Source organism: Coturnix japonica, chromosome 18 (assembly GCF_001577835.2).
Source record: "Coturnix japonica isolate 7356 chromosome 18, Coturnix japonica 2.1, whole genome shotgun sequence".
Lineage (NCBI taxonomy): Eukaryota > Metazoa > Chordata > Aves > Galliformes > Phasianidae > Coturnix > Coturnix japonica.
In genome coordinates this window covers 4,055,301-4,075,953 of record NC_029533.1, presented here as the reverse complement: position 1 = coordinate 4,075,953, position 20,653 = coordinate 4,055,301, and the positions used below count along the sequence as shown (strand labels likewise).

At 45.2% G+C, this 20,653-nt stretch overlaps 1 protein-coding gene across 7 annotated transcripts in view; it reads left to right on the top strand.

The window, feature by feature from the left end:
• UNK (unk zinc finger) overlaps nucleotides 1–19,786 on the top strand; it is a 40,130-nt gene extending 20,344 nt beyond the window's left edge. For 2 of the 7 annotated variants that reach the window (XM_015880008.2, XM_015880010.2), the window contains exons 7-17: nucleotides 67–151; nucleotides 1,713–1,855; nucleotides 3,140–3,187; nucleotides 3,963–4,163; nucleotides 8,337–8,405; nucleotides 9,061–9,235; nucleotides 10,357–10,458; nucleotides 11,918–12,106; nucleotides 14,084–14,265; nucleotides 14,610–14,867; nucleotides 15,241–19,786. In XM_015880008.2, coding sequence (XP_015735494.1) covers nucleotides 67–151; nucleotides 1,713–1,855; nucleotides 3,140–3,187; nucleotides 3,963–4,163; nucleotides 8,337–8,405; nucleotides 9,061–9,235; nucleotides 10,357–10,458; nucleotides 11,918–12,106; nucleotides 14,084–14,265; nucleotides 14,610–14,867; nucleotides 15,241–15,396 — 1,608 coding nt within the window. In that variant the 3' untranslated portion in view covers nucleotides 15,397–19,786. The remainder of the gene's footprint in view (nucleotides 1–66; nucleotides 152–1,712; nucleotides 1,856–3,139; nucleotides 3,188–3,962; nucleotides 4,164–8,336; nucleotides 8,406–9,060; nucleotides 9,236–10,356; nucleotides 10,459–11,917; nucleotides 12,107–14,083; nucleotides 14,266–14,609; nucleotides 14,868–15,240) is intronic. The other 5 variants (XM_015880009.2, XM_015880013.2, XM_015880014.2 and 2 more) reach the window with 5 other exon arrangements.
• The last annotated feature ends 867 nt before the right edge of the window (nucleotides 19,787–20,653 follow it).

The following is a 20,653-nucleotide window of genomic DNA, read 5'->3' as shown; positions in this document are numbered from 1 at the left end:
GCTGCCAGTCACTGTTTTTCCTGTTCATGTCTGGTTGTTTTTGTTTTTTTTTTTCCCCAACCTTAGATCTACAAATCCACCAAGTGCAATGATATGCAGCAGTCTGGCAGCTGTCCCCGAGGACCCTTCTGTGCCTTTGCACATGTAGAACGTACGTGGGCTGCTTCTCTCGTCTTTCATGGATATTTTTGAACTATGGAGAGCTTCTGGCCAGGATAGTGTAAAATACAGGGCCTTAAAGCTAAGAACTTTAGTGAAGGATTTTCAAAAGCATTAAGTATTAACATGGACAATTCATGGAATCATTAAGGTTGGAAAAGACCACTGAGATCACCTAGTCCAACCATGAACCCTAGCCCAGCATCTCCACTAACCACATCACTCACTGCCACGTCTGCCCTTTTGTTGAGCACCTCCAGGTTGGTGACTCTACCACTTTCCTGGGCAGCCTGTGCCAATAACTTTAATCATTGGTAAACTGGTGATGGTTTTCTTTTGTGGCAGTTCTGCTCATAGCTAACAGTTAACTCCTATGACTCCTGCTCAGTTTCTGCACTCCAGCCTCACCGTTAAATATACGGTAATTAGAACAGGTTACTTATAACTCAGTAGATTAGCTCTGATACCGACTCGGTTTGTGGCCTTGAGCAGATCTTTGTTATTTGATTATCCTTTGTTAATGGCAGAATTAGTAATTGCTGCCTTTGTCAAAGAATGGTGAGAGTGAATTCCCTGCAGTTTAGAGAGCTCCTTTTATAGGAGGCCTTGTAGACAAGCAGTAATTATAGCTAGGGCTGTAGGCTATAATGGCCCAAGACACAATAGTGCTTCTACTCAGCAAGCTTAAGAGAGAATTAAATCTTAATAACATAACAGTGTTTAACAAACTCCCTTGTGTATTACATAGTATTTCTGTTTAGGAGGTGCCTTACTTATAACCAGATAACTGCACTCAGTACTATGTTCCTTTCAAGACAGAGTAACGTTCTTTGGCCAGCTAGCTCACTACATCCTGGCTGTTTCTTGTGCTATCTTATAGAATTGCACTATTTTTTAGTCCTTTCTTATTAAGATTAGCACTGAGGGCTGAATACACTTGAAATAACAGGAGTCCATTTACTGCGTATGCTCTTAGCTTGAGTTTTGCTGATTGTTAACGAGAGAAATATAGAAGCCAGTACTTTAAAGTCATTGCAGTATAGGTGTGATGTCAGCTGTGTAGATGGTATAAAGATGCTGAGCTGTATTAGATGTAAATACTAGAAGTCAATGCCACTTTCTTTTAGTGCAATTGACAGCTGTATTCCTTTCTGCGTATGTTACTTCTGGTAATAGTTTGTACTGAGAGCAGATGGAAACTTATCTCTCTCAGCTAATTATGATGTATCCATCAGCTTTGTGCCTAGCACAGAAAGAAGCCTTGCTTAGTTCAAGACAGCTGAGTGAATAACATGCAATTCATGTAAAGATGATAATTTCGGAGCAGTACAACATATAACGTACAAGTGCTGAAAGTAGTAATGTAAGGAATCCTAGCTTAAAAAGTAGCAATTTGTTAGATAAGGATTCTCTTTGCTTCTGTGCCTCTTCTAAATAGATGTTTATGGAATATTTCTTCTATCAGGACTAAGTATTGTTGTTTCTAAATGTCTTGTGGTCTGGTCTAATTGGGCCACTTTGAGGAATGTTCCATTTGCTTTTCTTCCTTGCAGAGCCTCCACTCAATGAAGAGCTGCAGCAATCTTCAGCTGTGTCCAGCCCCACGCAGGCAGGCCCAGTGATGTACATGCCATCAGCAGCCGGTGATTCTGTTCCAGTCAGCCCTTCCAGTCCACATGCTCCAGACCTTAGCAATGTAGGTAGCCCTGTGAGGGGGCCTTGTCTGTGCTTTATAAATCTGGGTTTCTCCAAGCTGATGTATTTTTTTCACCTAAGAAGAACAGCCTTAGGTATCCAAAGACACAGAGGCTGTAACATCTTTTAGATCTAAGCACCACGCTAAGAGAGATCCTTTCTTTGGAACATGCAGTTCAGTAGTTTAGTGTTGTCACTTCACCTATAAAATGTCTTAAGCCTTCCTTCCTGTGCAAAGCTTGTTGATATACTTTCAGGAAGGTGGAATGCAACTGTACATGAAATCCAACGCCTTCCTGTCTGGAGGTGCACACCGGGCTCAGTTTCCAAATACTCCTTAAAGGCTGTGAGCCAATATAATCTACAGCATAGCTACAGTTGGGTTTGTTTACATATGTAAACGCAAAGGCTTAGCCTGTGCACATTGTTTTGTGATATAGGATATCCTTGATTCTCTCCCTCTCCTCCTTTTGGAGATGGTTAAACTCTGCAACATGTTTAAATATTGCTCCAGAGAATTGATTGTGTTCTGATTATATGTAAAAGAATGAGATCTTCACATGCTGGATGAAAATTGGAAGCACACAAAGAAAGACAAATGCATGGAATGCCCAGAGCATTTCATTTTTGCTGAGGACTTTTTTTTTCCTATTAAGTCCTTCCTGTTTGCACTGCTGTTGAAAAGATTACACACCTTATCAAATAAATACTTGGCCAAGGTTTCAAGAAAGTTAAATGGCAAGAGTTTAACCCGTTCCAAGCTGACCAGAATGAGGTGAACTCATTTAGAATCTCTGTTGAGTCCAATTCTCCTTATTTGAGGAGAAAAATTGATAGCTTGATTTTTACCAGCACCAAAGCCAGCCAGCAGTTCATAGTTCTGTTGAATTTGATTGCAAATAGAATTCTGCATAGATCTTAGAAAGACAAGGCATGCTGTGTTCTCTGGGTTAATACCACTAGGAAGAAGTGAAAAACAAAACCCCTCCATCCTTCAAATGAATTGTCTAAATGCTCTGAAAGTCCAGCTGAATTGTTGATCTCTTCCACGTTTAGGTCTTTTTCTATCCTCAAGCTCTTCAGTCTTTTAAACAGTCTCCTTACTAATCCCTAGATACAAGCTACAAGGCAACACGTGTATTTCTGAGACATGGGGTGTCTGCGTGTAGCTTGCAAACAATTACGACTTTGGTGATCATTTTTTACATGATGAATTAATCAAAGAAAAAGGTCCCTCTAGCAGCCAGCCTCACGTGGCCTGTTCTGTTTTGTATTTGTACTGTAGGTGTGGAATAAATCAGGAACTCTGCCAACTAGCCCCACCTCCACCACAGTGAGTAGAAACTTTGCGACTGTAGGGAAACACAGACAGCAGAATGTCTGTATACAAAGTAAAACCAAAGCATTGCAGGGTATTCCCTCTTTCTAATGCCAGCCCCAACTGTGCCATGTTTGAATCTCTGATACCAGTAGTTGTCTGCAAGTTGCTTGAAGCACAGTCATGCTTGCCAGTGCAGGCGAGTAACTTCCTATCCCAGGGAAATGGGATATCTGCACTGAGCCAGGGAGGAGCTTTCTCTAATCTCCTTTGCTGCTGTCTGTGGCTTCATCTGCAGTGCAAAACTAGCCCTTTTGCATGTGGTTGTGATCCCTGGTTACAGTCCAACGAATAGAAATGCTGGAAATCCTTGTGGTTTTTGTTTTATTTATTTATTTTTTTTTTTAGTGCAGCTGTCAATACTTGGATTGTGCCTGCATTAAAACTTTCAGATTTGCAACTGAAAAGCAAAAAGAATACAGTATTGCACACAGCTCAAATACATTTGGTTGTTCTGACTGCCATAGTACCCTCCCAGGTTTTATATGCTACTTCTCAGAGTACAAATAGGTTCCACATCACACCACATTATTGTGGGACTGTACAAATCCTGTATCTACTGGAGCTTTTTCTTGTTTTTTAATTCCTGTTTTCTGGGAGCTTTTACACTTGTGCTGTCAGTAAAATTGATGCGCACAGAACTGAACGAGCTCTTCCTGTGATGCATTTCTTCTTCAAGTTGGTGCCCACCAGCTGGCTGTGCTTTCCTGACACTTGTTCCTTCTCTTAGATTCTTTGTAGGAACAGCAGTCTCGGAAGCCCATCTAATATATGTGGGTCTCCTCCTGGTGCGATTGGAAAGCCCCACAGCCTGGAGAGCATTGGTTTTCCTCCAGATTCAGTAACGGCAGCCGGCAGCTACAAGAAAGCACCGGGGTTTGAGCGAGAAGATCAGGTGGGGGCCGAGTATTTGAAGAGTTTCAAATGCCAGGTTAGTAGGAAACAGGGGCTGGAAGAGTTGGGGGGATGAAGAAAGAGGAGAGATTGCCCAGTCTAGCTTGAATGTGTTTTCATTTTTCAAAGAACAAAAAGGAGACAGTGCAATGCTAAGTAGCAGTTCTCAGGTCTGTGCCTTCAGCATCAGTTTGAGTCTCTTCCATCCCACATCTGTTCCTGTCTGCCCAGCTGCCGTCACGTGCTCAGTTTGCAGAAGCTGAGCTGCTTGTTGTTTTCATAATCCCTGACAATTCTGTCCTTTGTTGACCCCAGGTATCTTCCCACATAGCACTTCTTTCTCGTTTCATATTTAGGTCCTTGTTAAGAATTGCTGTTTCTTTTGTTATGTTGTTTCATGGAAATTCATCCTTCCTTCTCTGATTTCATTCTGAACTCTTGATCTCCATGGCTTGGTTTATCTTCTGCTTTCAGCATTCATTTCTGCAGTGTGTTACAAATGTCTTTTGTTTCTCTGGCTGTATCATTCTGATCCTCTACTCTTGGCTTCTTCTTATTCCTCATTCTCATTTGAAGAACCCTTACCTAATCCACATCCTTAATGACACCACATTGTACCCTTTTGAATACCCCAGTCTTGCCTTGCTGCTTCCTTCTCAAAGTCACACCTTGTACAACTGCTCTCTTTGCCTCGGTCTCTTCCATCTCTTCTGCCACATTAGCTTCTCCGCAGTCAACTTCTTCCTATGAATTTCCTTTCTTGAAGTTATGGTTAAATAGTTTCTCTGCACCATCCATCCCGAGTCAGCTGTGTCCAACCCAGAGCTTGGTTTGGATTCCTAACTGGGTTTGTAAATGTACTAAAACAGTAACTTGATTGAGGGGATGTGTTAGCTCCCTTTGTGAGGAGGTGCATGCAGAAATGTATCTGATAAGTTTTAGTTTTGTCTTAAAAAACCCAATAAAAATGTACATGTGTTGTTTGAAAACAGAGATAACAATAAATGCTGCCCTCAACCTGGCTACATATAAACTCTTCCCTGTAGTCTTAAGAAGTCTTAATAAGCTTTTTGCCCTGCTGGTATTGCACTGCTGTGAGAAAGCAGTGGAAATACCCTGTCCAAATAAGATCTTGCAGAAAGCAGTCGAATTTGGAAGCAGGCTCAGTGGGTTTTCTCTTATTTATTTTTACAGCTTTGGGAAAATATGATCAAACTTTGCAGCAGGTCCAGTCTCAAACACTGTTTAGTCTAATTAAAATGATTTAGTGACACATACGGATGAAGCTCTGTGCACGTAGGCTTTCTTGTAAATGCTCCCTTTGTTTTCATTTAAAGCACATGTGACTTAGGAAATTGCAAATTGATGCAACACATCTTTTGGGGGTAAAGCGCAGACCGTGCTGTGATCCTGGCACTGCTTGCAGGCACAACAGCTTGTAGCAGTTGTTTAGAAACAAAAGAAGAAAACATGTGCTCCTTCTCTGTTGCCTCTGCTGCAAAGGAGGAGTGAACCCAAAGCTGAAGGGCTGAGAGAATCCCTGTTTCCTGCCAGCAGAGGCAGGGTGCCAGGGAGGCCCTGCTTTGGAGAAAATGGGCAGCAAGCCTAAGCCAAGGAGAAAGGAGATGGAGCTTGAATAGAGCTTTTAAAAGGAGCCAGATGATGAGCATTTACGTCTGAGGGCCAGGCTGTGCTACAAAGATACTGTATTCAGGTAGTTTCTTACACATGTGGTTTTAATTAAGTAAGAAAAAAAACCCCTCGTGTTAGTAACTATTTATTCCAGTCATTAAACAAAAAGATGGAAGTAATCACAGTCGCCTTATGTTAAGCTTCTGAAGACGAAATTAGGTGTCTCATAAGCATCCTGATTAAATTTAGTCTTAATGTATCATTACTTACTTTTTTAATCTCCAGTAATTCCCTTTGGCTGCAGTGGGCACCAGAGATTCTCACGTATGCTGTAAATTACACTGGTAATTAGGCACTTAACTTTGTTCACTCATATTTGAAAGCTTAGGAGGCATTCAGGCTCGTCACTGCACTAAGACTGTAATTCTTTTCCTTTGTAGAATTAGTACAAATAATTCCTATCTTTATTAGAATGAAAAAATGTGTTTGCAGGTTCCACGTAGTTTGTAGTCAGGCTGAGCCAGCAGCGAGGGCTAAAAATACTGTTCCAAATTCTCAAAGCTGGAAAATGCAGCACTGGAAGGAGCCGAATGCCACAACCGGGAGGTGTTTGGGAAGTCCAGCAGCCTTGTTACGTGCTGGTCATACAAGATTCAATTTCATTCATAATTTATGGCCCCTGTTTGCTTTCCTGACTGCCACAGCGTGAGCCTGCCCTTTGCATTGCTGTGTTGGTATGTGCCCTTCTGGAGCTAAAGGAGACTGGCGTAGCAGTGACAATTACTTTAGTCCATTTTACACTGATATTACCTGGATGTGAGGTGGTGAGAAGCAGGGTTGGCTCACAAATGCATTCATTTTTTTTCTTTTAAAGGAGGGGAAAAAACCACAAAGCTTCCAGTAAGGCTGGGCAGCACTAAAGCCAGCCACGTTGGCAGGAAAACCTCGCAGCGAGGGGGCACAGCTGTGTGTGCCTTCACTTCAGCTGCTGACGTCTGTTGATAGCACATCTTGTGTTCAGATGAGTGTCAAACAGGGCAGGGATGTGCTGGCTAATCTAGCAGGCGTGTTATCAGGCACACACAGATGCAGTAATGCGACGCAGCCATTGCACACAAAGGAAGCCAAGCCTGCGGTTGGTGTGGTAGCAGCTTGGCTGTGTGTAAGCACGCTGTATGTGGCTTAGAGAAGTGTGAGAGAGTGGAACCTGCTGCAGAAGGATCTTGGCTGCCTATTTGCAAAGCCTTGACCCCCTTCCCCCCTCCCCTAAATTTGCCCAAAGGCAGAGAGTTCAGCAGAGAAAATGATTTAATCAGGGGAAACAGGGGATGGATCCTGCTGCTGCTACTCTTTCACCTGCCTGGTTATGTCAGGTTATCTTTCTTTTTTTGACTGTTTAAGCCAAGAAATCAAGGTGTATTGCTTCAGGCCAGCATGGCATCTCTTACTGCTGTTGTTCATTTTGTCCTGTGGAGATGGTGATGCAAATGATTGAGCAGATGTTGTTCCTCGATCACATCTGATTCACATAGAGGGGGCTGGCAACCAAGTAGACCTGACTCTGAGCAGTTGCTTTGCCCCCTTTCTGTGTGCAGAGGGTATCACTAATCTCCCTGTGCATTGCTATTGCACACATAGCAGCATAGAGGAGCAGAGCACAGGCTGCAGACCGTTACACGCCAACAGGCTCCTGAGACCACATCCTTCCCAGCTCTGCCTGGTGTAGCTCAGCACTGCTGATGTCTTGAGGCAAGAGGGTTGAAGCCTGTTAAGGGCGTCGTGCTGCAACATCCTGAAGCTGAATTTTTAGACTGGGTAGTGGAAATCTAAATACATGTTGGCAGTTCTGCAATTCCAGCCAGCGTTGACCTCAGTTATGTTTTATAGCTTTGAGGCCTCTGTTTCAAGCAATGGGAGAGGGATGCTTTTGCTTTTAGAATTGGCCTGTTATCACTTTTTTTGTGTGTAGATGATGAAAGGAATTTGAAGAGACGATCCAGATTCTTCCCCATAAAATTGTTCTCTTTAATATTACATCTGTTCTGTTCTTCTAGAAACTGTGCGAGGGCAGCTGAGAGCTAAGAGAGGTTGAGGGAAGCCATCATCTGCGTACTTTATTTTCCCAAAGCTGCAAAATATTTACATAATTTAAAAGCACAGTGTGCCTCCCACTGGTTCTGGCTCTATTTTTATTTATTTATTTCAGACACTGCTTGGGGTGGTGAGTTATTTATAGCAAGGCAAGATAAGCCATATTTGGTCTTGGTTCTTATGATGTCTTTTGTGCCAGTGCAGGACTATAGCGGCACTGAAGAGCACTGAAGCCAAATGTCATTGTGGCAAGTCTTTATGTAACTCCAAGCATAATGTCTTGGTGTATAGAAAGCCAAATGGGTTGGGGATGTTCTCAGGTTGCTGCATACTCCTCCTCCCCTAATTCTCCAGTGCCCAAAGCAGAGCATGAAGGAGTTGGGGACTGTGCCTCCCATGGCCTCTCCAAAGCAAGCCAGTGCTCAGCCATTCTTAATTTTGCTGCTAATCCCCCCTGCTTATCTTCTGTTTTGTTTATTTACCGTAGCAAGCAAAAATGAAGTCCCATTCACTGGAACACAGGACCCAGGAGCAACCTTTGTTACAGCCCAAACAGGTACGGTACTGCTGGCTTAGCGCTCACACTGCCACAAACAAAGACAGCGGGTCTCTGTGGATCCAGACAACTCTGCAGGGAGTAAATGTCAGTCCAGATGCCATGAGGGATGCTTAGCTTGAGGGATTATTTTATGAAGATGGGGTGATTTGGTGGGTGAATTATTTGTGACTGGCTGGACCTGTGTGAATTCAGGAAGAATTCATGGGCCTGGACATAGTGCCAGAGAGCGTCTCCAGGTTACAGAATATAGAGCTGGAATGAATTTCCAGAGTCATCTAAGTTCAAGGATTTGGCAAAGAGAATTTAATATCAGGTTCTAAGTCATGTACTGAACTAAGTCTGAGTGAGAGATTGTGTGACCCATCCCTATGATTGCATGCAACGCGTGGGTCACAAGAGTTAATTCTGGGGCAGCCTGAGGGATGTTTGTAATACTGGAGGGGAAAAAAAAGTCAGCAGAAATTAAAGAAAAGCTGTTAATCTCCTCCCCCACCCCCAGCCCAGCAGTAGCACCAGCCATCTGTCAGGTTGGAAGAAGGCAGAAACAGGTTTGCTGCTGATCTTTGGCTCATGCCTGCGTGTTTTTGAAGGGATTTTTCTCTATAGATGTCTTATTTTGTGCATCTTTCCATTTTAAAACTCTCTTTTTTAGGACATACTGGGTATTCTCCCAGTGGGGAGCCCGCTGACATCCAGCATTTCCTCCAGTATCACCTCCAGTCTGGCTGCAACACCACCAAGCCCCGCTGGCACCAGCAGCATACCAGGCATGAATGCCAATGCCCTTCCCTTCTACCCAACCAGTGACACCGTTGAGTCTGTCATAGGTAACTTTGCCATTTTCACTTGTTAGTAGGGCTTCCTCAGACGTGGATCACCAGGTATGAGAACTGGGACAGCACGAGTGTTCCAGTGAACTCCAGTTTGTGTCAGTGTTGGCAGATTCCTGAGGCTGTAGGCATTTTCTGTGACCAGGACATCACGTGTTTTCCACAGGTCATTGTAGGTGAAATTGACCCAGAGGACAAACAGAAGGCCTCTGCCACTTATGTGAAATGTCAGATGGTGTAAAGGGCATTAGTTTTAGGTTTGTCAAAGTGATGAAAAGGGTTTGGAACAGGCAGGAAATCACCAGGGTATTTTCTACAGCTACAACAATACAACTGCAGATTTATAGCAAGGGCCACCAGCAGGTAGATTGCAAGGACTTGCCCTTTACAGAATGTGGAACAGAGGCTGTAAGGAAAAGGAGAACGGGAGAGTTAAGAGTGGGGAATCATTTCCTTTTAGGTAGTTACACTTTTTTTTGGCCACCTGTTTTTTTTTTTAATCTAACATTTCTGAGGTGATCTCATTAATTTGTTAAAAATAATAATAGAAAGGAGTGGGCACAAGTGGGATGAAATTATTTTGCTCGAGGTTAGTGATGAGGTACATTCCGGTAGATTTAATGTTAAATTGCAGGCATTCATAACCTTTATTTATTTTTTTTCATTCATCTTTGAACCTCAGAGATGATTTTGAAGTGTTCCCTTCTGCTGGTTTTCCTTTCCAAGCGGCTCTTCAATAAAGCAGGGACAAAGCAGAAGCCAGACCCAGACATTCATTAGGTAGTGCTATTGCATATTAAGGACAGACCTGAAAGAGCTGTTTGGGGAAGACCTTTGGGAACTTCTGTTATTTCATCAAATATTTTCATTATTATTTTTTTAATCTAACAATTAAGAATGCTTTGAGACAAAGAGAAATCGGATCAGGCAAAAAAAAAACCTGAACTGAAAAGCTGCCCATGACACTTCTGCCAAACTGTTGCACAGGATGGATAGTAGGGCTGTGCAGACTGACAAATAGAGAGCAAAGGCTCCTCTGCATGTAGGCTCTTTGGGCCATCCTATCTCTTGAAGTTGTTGGTCCTTTATAACATAATTGGTACCTCTGTGTCTGGCAGAGTCTGCCTTGGATGACCTGGACCTGAATGAATTCGGAGTGGCTGCCCTGGAGAAGACATTTGACAGCAGCACAGTGCCCCACACGAGTGGCATCATGATAGGTACATGAAAGCAACAGAGCTTTCTTTATCTTCTGCCAAGCAGTGTTGCCCAGTCACCTCAGTGGAGCCAGCCCAACGAAGCTCTAAAACCAGTCCCAAATAACGTTGATTAAAAAACAGCTATGATAACAAACTCTGGCAACTGCTGAGCATCTTTGAAGTGAAAGCCTGCCCTTGTTGACTAGCAGGACTGAGTTCTTGCCATTAGGCCCAGGTGTCTTGGGGATGTTTCTTAAGACTGAATGGGGCTTGCTTGAAATTTTGTTTTGTTTTTTTTTATAAAGCATGTAAGTAGACTGTAGAAGGTATCTGATACCTTTAAAACCAGTCCAAAGTATAACGATTTGTATCATAAGCAGAAAATTCTCCTTAGCAGTAACAGGAAACTCAATGACCTGGTAATGCTATCCATCTATCTCAGAGTGTCATCATGATCTGCTGGTTTGATTCCTGTAATGTCTGTCTCATCTTTAACGTGTGGAGGTAGGCAGGGACCTCTTCTATCTGTCTCCATCCTGGGGAAAATGAAATCTCATAGCTTTTCAGAAGTGGTGCAGTTTCTGGTTGCCCTGGTTCTTGAGGATAGGTTTTGATTTGGAGCTAACTTTCCTTTCCTGAAGGCTTCCAGGGGAGCTGTGCTACCTGGAGTTGTACTGAGGTGTGGAAGGAACCCTAAAGAATATCACTTCCACTTCCCTTCCAAAGATGGGAGTCTGGTCAGAGTGCATGTCTGCTGGTAGCCCTGCTTCTGCCGCTACCAACTGCAGTGGCTTTGAGATCCTCCACACTGCTTTTCCTCTGTTGTGTCAGGGCTGGGTGTTATCTGGTGGTCTTCCGAGAAGGAAGATCAGGAAAGAGTGGGCAGCAGGGCTGAGATCTTCCTCAGTGTGTGTGTGTGTGTGGCAGGCAGACTGACCTCTTGTGTAAGGGAAGTGTTCTGTCTTTGGAGCTTAGGTTTTTGTTTGTTTCTGTTTAGTTACAGAGAGATCTGAACATTCAAATAGCCCTAAAGCTAGTCACTGAGTTTCGAAAGATCAGGTCGTGAGCTGGCTCAGCAGTTCAGTCTTCTCACTGCAGGTTGTTGAGAAGTATTAAAGGCAGAGGAACATGCTTTAAAAAGGAGTTTTTCATTACCAAGTATTTCAGCAGATACCAGATGCATCTTCTCTAGACTGATAGGGGCTGAAGTTGGCTCAGGAAACCTTTTGTTGCATTGGCCAATGGCAGAGCAGTCCACTGAATTCTACAGGGTCTTAACCTATGTGGCTCATGGAACAGCAGCTTCAGTGCTCCTCCTAAAGGCTTAGAGGGGAAATCAAACACAGTGAGAGGAGGAGGGAGTCCTGAGGGTCTTAGGAGTGAGGGAAGCTAACGCCTTCTGCTCTGAACTCCTGCGCTGCGCTCTGGCCCATACTTCATGTTCATACATAGCCATCCTCTCTGTGTGTTCTTTGTCCAGGTGGGAGTTTGCTGCAAAGTTCTGCACCTGTAAATATCCCCGGGTCCCTTGGAAGCTCTGCCTCCTTTCACTCTGCCTCTCCTTCTCCACCGGTCAGCCTCTCATCGCATTTCCTCCATCAGCCCCAGGGGCACTTAAGCCAATCAGAAAACACGTTTCTGGGGACATCAGCTTCTCATGGATCATTAGGTAAATGCACAGTGTGTGTGTCCCATGTACATGCCTGTCTGTGCCATGTAAGTATTTTCTTTTAAGTTAGCTTTAATTTCAATGTATTATTTCACTGCTGCCACTTATCTCTTCTTCTCATGACAACAGCAGCAGTACCAAAAGCTGCTTTACCAAGAGCTGGTTAATATCTTGAGAACAAGGGAGCGATTCTCTCTGTTCCCCATACTTCTAAACTGAGAAAAAGATCAAGAAAAAGAGCTCTGACCTTTCCTACCAGCAGCATTTTGCTGAGACTTCACTGGGGTTGAGTTCTCAGCTTTGCTGAGTCAAGGTGGAGATTGCAGTTTGCTCTTGGGTCTGCTTTGTAGGTTAGGTTGGCTTCTAAGCCAACTTGGTTCATTGAATTGTTTTCTGTATATGGTGCAGTATGGACCAAAGTCAGTTTTCCAGCTGTGTCTTCTTTGCTCCTTTTTTCCCCTCTCTTGAGGATCTGATTTGTGTGTGAAGGGAGGGGAAATTACTTTGGAGCTTCAGATCTGATGGGCTGAACTGGGAACTGAAGGACCAAAGGCATTTTGTTAAGCAGATGCTGGGTTACCTTGAGAAATAACTGGTGGCCTCAAGGCTACGTGACACTTGCTCTGCTGATTTCTGTGTTTGTAACACTAAATACTAATTCTTTCTGTTTATAGTAGAAGTAAATGTTGATTCAAATGTGATACATGCTCTAATCTCTAATATTCAGCTTTACATAATAAAATGAGTAAATGCTTTTGTAAATCTACTGCTGCATGCGTTTGTCTGTGTAACTGCATCACTTGTTTGCAGAGGCCAAAGCCATGCTTCCATGCCTTGTGATTCCTACTTGTTTGGCTGTAACAACTTCTACAATTGCAGTAATAAGAAAAGAGACCTCAGAGGGCATCTCTGCTATTACTTAGTGGTTTTCCATATGATTTACTGAATGCGTATAAGCTGGTGTGTAGTTATTACTTATTTGTATTGCAGTTTAGTTGAAAAAACCTAGTCCTGGGCTGGTTCCCATTGTGTTAGATGCTCTATGTGCAGAGAAGGCATTCGTGATCAAAGGGACTTGCTATTTCAAATGACCAGTGAGAGCATCAGGTGGAAAGGGAGTAAAAAGAAGCCACGAGGTGAGCTTGGTCAGCATTGCGGCAGAATCTGTGGCTTGCCAGAAGCCTGCTTAGTGCTAGACTCCTTGTCAAGAGCTTTAAAGGCAAAACGTGAGTTGGGCTTCTGTTAAAACTTGCTCTCAACTGAGCAGCTGAAATGGATCAATGATAAGTGGCTTGAGCCAGTGAAGAGCCCTCACTGCTCTGCTGCATGACAACTCTGCTGTTGGCTGGCACTGACTGGGAAGTAAGTAGTGTTGTGTTAGCCTTCAGTGAGAGGCTTGCTTGCAAACAAAGTCAATTTGATCTGTAAGATCACAGTGTCCACAGTTTGGTGGTGCCTGCACCCAGTGGTGAAAAGGACCCCTACATCAAATGGGTGCACGTGGCATCAAAGGGGATCATCCAGCCCTGCCTGTGTGGGAGCTTTTCCTGCCAGTCCTCCCCCATGGATGCTTATTTTACGTAAACATATTTTGGTTATTAAAGCTACAAAGTTCAGAGTCTGTGCAAAAACAGTCAGCTTTGGTTCAGCTGTTTCTTTGCTGCTTTGTCACTTAAGCCTTGAATTTCTTCCTGCAAGAGCAATGATTTGAACATCCTGAAATAGGGAAGTGGTTCCTTGGTCCTTCTACAGTGACAGTCACTAATTCTGTGCTAAGACTCTGCAGGGGTCTGTATACTTCCTCTATAAATTCCCATTGTGATGGACTCTTGGGTCCTAGGGATGAAATAAATCTTAGCATGATTTTCTCTTTCCTCTGTACACGTTTTTAAATCCTGGATTTCACAGGGGTAGGGAGGAAATGGGGGGAATTTCCAGCACCTGTGACATAACCCTCTCTATTTCCCTGTGAAACAGGTTTAAATGGGATGAACAGCAGCATATGGGAACACTTTGCTTCGGGGAGTTTTTCGCCCAGTACCTCACCTGCATTTCTGTCAGGTCCAGGTGCTGCGGAGCTGGCACGGCTACGGCAAGAACTGGATGAAGCCAACGGCACAATAAAGCAGTGGGAAGAGTCGTGGAAACAAGCCAAACAGGTATGGGGGCAACTTGTGGAGGAGCGGGAGGGTGTCTTAGGAGCACTGAAGTGTCTGAAGGTCTCTCAGGCCTGGCAGCTCCCTTAGATCTATGAGAACTTCTTGCTCTGCCAGTTTTAATCCCATTACCTCTGTGGGACAAATATGTAGGACTGCAGCCCAACCAGTTGTGAATGTGAAGCAAAGCACTGTGGGGTTTTAGGTTTTGGGAAGTGGGCAGATTGATCAGAATACACTCCTGGCAAGGAATGAGTGGAAATGGTTATTTTTTGCCTAAGATTCTTTCTTGGAGGCCGATCAAGTATTTAAACAGCTTCTTTTACCACGTTGGTTGGAATCTGCAGGCTTGTGATGCTTGGAAAAAGGAGGCAGAGGAAGCAAATGATCGCGCCAACACAGCTAACATGGAATGTGAACTGGCTCGGGAGCAGAGGGAAGCCTTGGAGCTACAAGTGAAGAAACTACAGGAGGAGCTGGAGAGGATCCACGCAGGCCAGGACCCTCAGTTTCTGCGCTCCTTCTCTGACCTGGAAACCCTCTCACTCTCTTCACTTTACACCCTCCAGAAGCAGCTGCGGGCAAACCTGGAGAAAGTCGATAAGGTGAGTGCCAGGGCTCTGCAGGGGATGGCTTTGCTGCCTCTGCTCCTACTGATAGCAGCTGTCCTTTGCTGTACCTCTGCCAGAAATGAGCAGCCTGTCCAAGCAGTTCTGTGTGCATGTAGCCAATGTGAGTTCTAGGAAAATAGCCACATCTATACCTAAGGAACAGAGCTTCCAGTCGATCAAAACTGCTCTGATCTTTGTGGTCCTATAGGAGGGCATCGTGCTGTGCTGCTTTGCCTATGCTTCAGAAGGCAAATGGACGGACAGCTGCAAGCCCATCCCCTTGCAGTTCCCCATACCGTGCAGTGACGAGACCCTTTGGTTTTCTCCATCCAATGCTTACGTTTTGCCCTGTCCCCATCTCTTGCAGGCAGTATTTCAGATGCAGTCAGTGAAATGCCTTAAGTGTCAGGAAGAGAACCGGGTGGTGTTACCGTGCCAACACGCAGTGCTGTGTGAGACGTGCGCCGAGGAGGGCGAGTGCCCCATCTGCCATCCCAACAGGCCCCATGCCCTCCAGTCGTGACCTTCTGAGGACACTCGTTCTAATCATATCATAGAGAACTTTTTAACTTTATACGTACGTACATATATATGTATGTGTACATATATATATGTATGTGTAGATATATATATGTATATATGTGTGCGTATGTGCGTGTTTGTGTATGTGTGTATATATGCACACGCACGCACATACCCACATAAAACAGAAATTAGTTGCAGAGCACTTTTTAATATTTTACATCCCGTATCTAAACTGCCCCTCACCCCTTGCCCCACTAATTCTATAACTCTTGAGGAACTTTGAGAGCTGTTTTTAATACAGATCAAAGGGCCATTTGCAAAGAGTCTGCGTTTCTCCTCTTTTTCTATTTAGGTGATAACCAATTTTTGACTATTTCCAGAAGGATTTAGGGTGGGCAAGAGGAGGGGGCTTCCACGTGCTTTCCAGAGGAAGAGTTGAGATCATGGGGAGGATCGAGGTGGATTGAAATGACTTGTTTTCACGTCTTCGGTCTCCCTGCTCTTTCACTGACCCAGCCTGGTTAAAGCCGTCCTCCCCGATGGAAGCTCTGCTGGGTCCCTGCCTGGTGAGCCTCACGTTGCTGATCTCTGAATGTGCAGAAACTTTGTCTGTCGTTTAAAAACAGCAAAGTTCACTTTTTAAAGTTTTTTTTACGCTCTTTGTATATTTATATGAAAAGAAGAAAAGGGGGGAAAAAATTATATATATATTGTACCTAAAGCAAGCCAGGCCCCCAGATTCAGTGACCAATAATCATTGCTAATACAGCTAACCATGCGAATCTGAGCAGCCTTTGAGTCATCATCCTTGTGTCAGCTGAAGCCCTTTGTGAAAGGGAAATGGATGCACAGGTTGGTTCTCTGCAGACACCCCTTGATTTGGTGGCTGCCTGAAGAATTTGTATCGTTTCAGACCAGATTGGTTTTTCTTTTAGCCACAGAGACCTCTTTTGTAGTCACTGCTGGATCACGTGAAACAATTCCAGATGCAGTCTAAGGACTCTTGGGTTTTTTACTTATGGACAGGGTTGGCATTCCCTGTTTCAGCAGCTCATGGGTGAACTGTGAGCTGCTGAGTCCAGAACCCCTCATGCCAGGGATGGTGCCAGCCGGTGTGACAGAGAAAGTGGAACTAAGTGCTGATAGATCAGTTGAGGCTGGAGCTGGAGGGGAACATGCATTCCGTGCTTTCTGCTGCTCCTTGGTGGGGGTGCTTCTTCCTTCTCATCACTGTGGCACAAAACACAGTGTGTGTTACCACTTAAGCTTATAAACACAGCCGCTCTTTGTATGTGTACATGAAAGCGTTGTTGATGAGGAAGTTCTAAAGCTGGTTGGTCTCGTGGTGCCTTGTGGCAGCGTTTCCCGTGTTAGTTATGTTACAGAGAGGAGGGAGCTAGAAAGGAAGAGGACTTTAATTTCAGATTCTCATTTAAAGGTTCAGACCTCATCAGCTGCTCTGTCTGGTGCTGTGATTGGTAGCATTGTGCAGGCTGGGGTGCTGGACCAGCCAGGTCAGAGCAGAAGGAAGCATCTCCATCAGAGGAACGTGGCTGCAGGGCTCTGCAACCCTCTTGCTCTCCTTCCTCCCATCTCAGCCTCCATTCCTGAGCACGGGGCTTTCCACCGCCCTCGTGTAGACCTTACTGGTGTCTCTGACCTGCTGAGTTTGTTTCGGGCTGTTGTTCCCAAACACCACCTGCAAAAAGAGCTCAGGGACTTTCTTCCCATTAGGATCCTCTTTTATTCTCTTAGATCATTTCAGAAAGGCAAAAGAGGAAATCCCACAGACTAATCCAACACCGTCCGGTGCGCTAAGGAAAAGAAACGCCTCCAGTTTAGACCTGCCAGCAGCTGAGCTTTCCCATGACATCCTTTCCCAGCACATCCATTGGGTTTTCCCCTCGGGTGGATTGCAGTAACCTGCTGGGATCTCAACCAGAAGGCCGCTCCGTTCTCTCAGTCCTGTTGCTTTGTGCAGGGATGCTGCCTGCGCTGCCCCCTCCCAGCCCTGGAAAAGCACTGGAACCTCCAGCACAGCCCTCCCTGTTGTTGTAGGAACACCCAAATCATTTCCAGAGCCTCTCAGAAAAGCCTCCTGTTCTAACACAAAGACCTAATTAGGTTCGCTTCTGTAATTCCACCTTTCCTTTGTATGGCAAGGGTTTAAGATGCATTCCTGGATGATCTCTTAAGTACAGCTCTGTGTAGTTCTCTTGTTTTTTCCCATTAACATGTTGTTTTTGGGTTGGTTTTTTTTTTCCCTCTCCCCCCTCCACATGTATTTTATTGCAATTAGCATCAGGTTTTTACATTTCTTTTTCTTTCTTTTAATTGGAGAGACGCTGTTGGGTGGACACTGTGGCTGTTTGGTCATATACAGCCTCCTCTGAATGCCTGGGCCATGGGGCAGCACGTCTGCCTCGCTCTGATCTTAGGGAAGGACTTGTTAGTAAAAGATGTGAACATTTCTCTTTTGTTTTAGAGCAAAAAGGAAGGGGGTGGTGGCATGGAATACAGGAGTGGGACGGGGAGGGAGAAGGAAAAAGCCCCAATGAAGGTATATGTTAAAAGAGGTGTTTTGTTTTAACTCTAAATTAAATAGTAGGAAATGAACCCCCTGATTCAGGTCTCTAACAGTCATAGAGGCAGAGCCCAGCAGCCTGCTTTGCTCTTCACGCTCCCCTTCAGCTGCACCTTGCCCTGCTGTACCCCATAGGATCTATGGGGAGGTGATGCTTGCCCCCCTGGTTCCCATGGAGGTTCCACAGAGGGGCACACGGAACATTCCAGCCCACAGTAAGCATGTTTTTTCTTGTTTAATTTTATTGTTGGGTTTTGGTTTCTTTTCCCTCTTTTCAGAAGCTAAAACAATTCCTCTCTTTTAAAACCGATCCCAATAGGACCAAAGAAATCAAAGCTTATGGGTGGTGTTTTACCTTCTCTTTGCCACCCCATGCCCTGCCCTGGCCCCAGCTCAGCCCTCTCTCTTTGTGCATCACTTCAGCTCTTCTCTCTTTCCTCCGGTGCTTCAAGAAACGCTTCTTCAATGGAGGTCTCTGTGAGTTTGTTTGTTTGCTGCTTTCAAAACAAAGAAGTATCTGAAATGTGAATGATTTTTCTTAGGCAGCTGGTGGGAAAGAGGAGGTCGGCTCTGTGTGATTTGTGAACAGGGCAATATGTGCTGCCTGAGCCAGGGCAGGGCAGAGGGAAGGCAGCGTTGTGCCCCTGGCTGTGACCCATCCTCCCAGCACTGCGTTATGGCTTCAGAGCTCTGCAGCCATCTTCCACGCGGTGCGTCAAGACTTCTTTGTACAAAGCAACCTGGTGCTATGATGTGTACAACCCCTCTCATGTACTGTCGAGCTTCTGGCCGAGGCAGGAGCTCCCTGTTCCGAGCCGTGCAGCAATCCAGCACAACCAAGGGCAGCAGGGCTGGCTCAGTGCGAGCTGCCCTCCCCAGCTGGTGCTGCCTGTGCACACAGGCTCCCTATTGGAGATGGACTTTTCCTCCCCTCTTTGGGAAGCGTTGGCCCGAGTGATGCTTCTCAGCTGAGAGCTGGAGGGGAAGGGAGGGGAAAGGGAGCCTGGCTTGTGTTGTGAAAGCACAGTATCTTAAAGGTCAATAAGCTTTTACTTCATTATAGCAAAACGATATAGAAGCAGATGGCTTGAGACAACGATCTCCTGGGTAGAGAGAGACCAAGAAAACAAAGCTGTGGCTGCAGAGGGGAGCTGAGAGGTGCAGTGAGCTGCAATTCAGGGCCGGTGGGAGCACAGAGCAGCCCCCAAAGGTTTGTGCTCTCTGTGCTCTGAGCTGCATGTGAGGCAACCTTTAATGCCAAATGGATTCAGTGACCCATTGCTCTGTAGCCTCCGAATCTCCTCTCTCTGTCTCCTTTTCCCCCCATCTGAGAAGGAAGAATATGACCAGAGTTCCATTCCACCTTGGAGCAATGGCCAACATCAGCCTCGCTGTGACCCACGTATGGCGCAGTGTTACTTTCCAAGTGAAGTATTCCTGCAACCACTCACTGCAGTGGAGAGATTTCCGGGGCTTCCCCAACTCCGTAGCTTCCAATGTTAAAAAGTACAAATATACGTTAAAAAAAGAAGAAAACAAGATAATAATAATGCTAATAATAATAACACACTGCAGTATTTCTGGTGGCGATTCGTGGCCAGGCTCCTCCTCACCACCCCCAGGAAGGTTGGAGCAGGGCAAGGAAACGCCCCGAGTCCGTGTAGAAGTTGGCAGAATGGTGATCTAATGGTGTGTAAACGTGTTGTTGATTCCATGTATAGAACTGTGATTTCAACTGTCGTTCTCTCGTACGCTGTAAATATGTGTTTTTTGGCTGTCGGAAATAACCTGGTTTTAGACTCTCTTTTTCTTGGCAGAATGACCTTTGCATGTGGGGCTGGAAAGAACTCAAGCTGTGTCACAGTTTCCAAGGGCAGGATGGATGTTGTGGTGTTGTTTTGGTTTTTTTTGTTTGGTTTTTTTTTTTTTTAGAGGACAATAAATTTTTATTTTTTTGCTAAGAAAAAAAATAAGAAAAGCGAAGAATAAAGGTGAGTGTGAGTGTGTGAGTGAAGTATGTGTGTGTGCTGGGGGTGGCAGGGGGGCTCTGTGCCATCACAGCACGCTGCTCCCCTCCAGCAAGGCTGATTTCATCCCTCCTGCATTGAGCCCCTTCTTCTGGGGCTGCCCTTTAGGATAAGGGGGGGGTCTGATGGGGTTGGGGGGTCTAATGGGGTTGGGTGGGGTGGACCCTTTGGGAATGGCACAACCACAGACCCAGATGTGTTTTGTTACCCCCCCCCCCATACACAGCTGAGCCCCTGTGACTGCAGGGTTGCTGTATATGGCATTGGATGCAGCATTGCCCTCTCTGAGTTTCCATAGATGAGCTTTTATTTAAGGCTGCATTTATTGCTTATTCTTCTTCAGGCACAATGGTCATCCATCCAAATTGACCCATTTAGACTGTTAGCCATGAGACAGCAGAAGTGCCAGCATGGAACAGCATCCCCTCCACAAGCAGAGACCCTCCTTCACACCCCACTGCTGCACTGTGCTGCTCTGCAGAGCTGCATGCCCAACATGGGGACAGAACCAAGTGACTGCAGCCAGCAAATGGCTGCTTTAATTCGGTCAAGCCTGGCCGTGGCACATCAGCACCAAAGGAGCTTTGTTTCCGCCCCCATAGACAGCTTGACCTCAATTCCCTGCAGAGGAGGCAGCCAGGAAG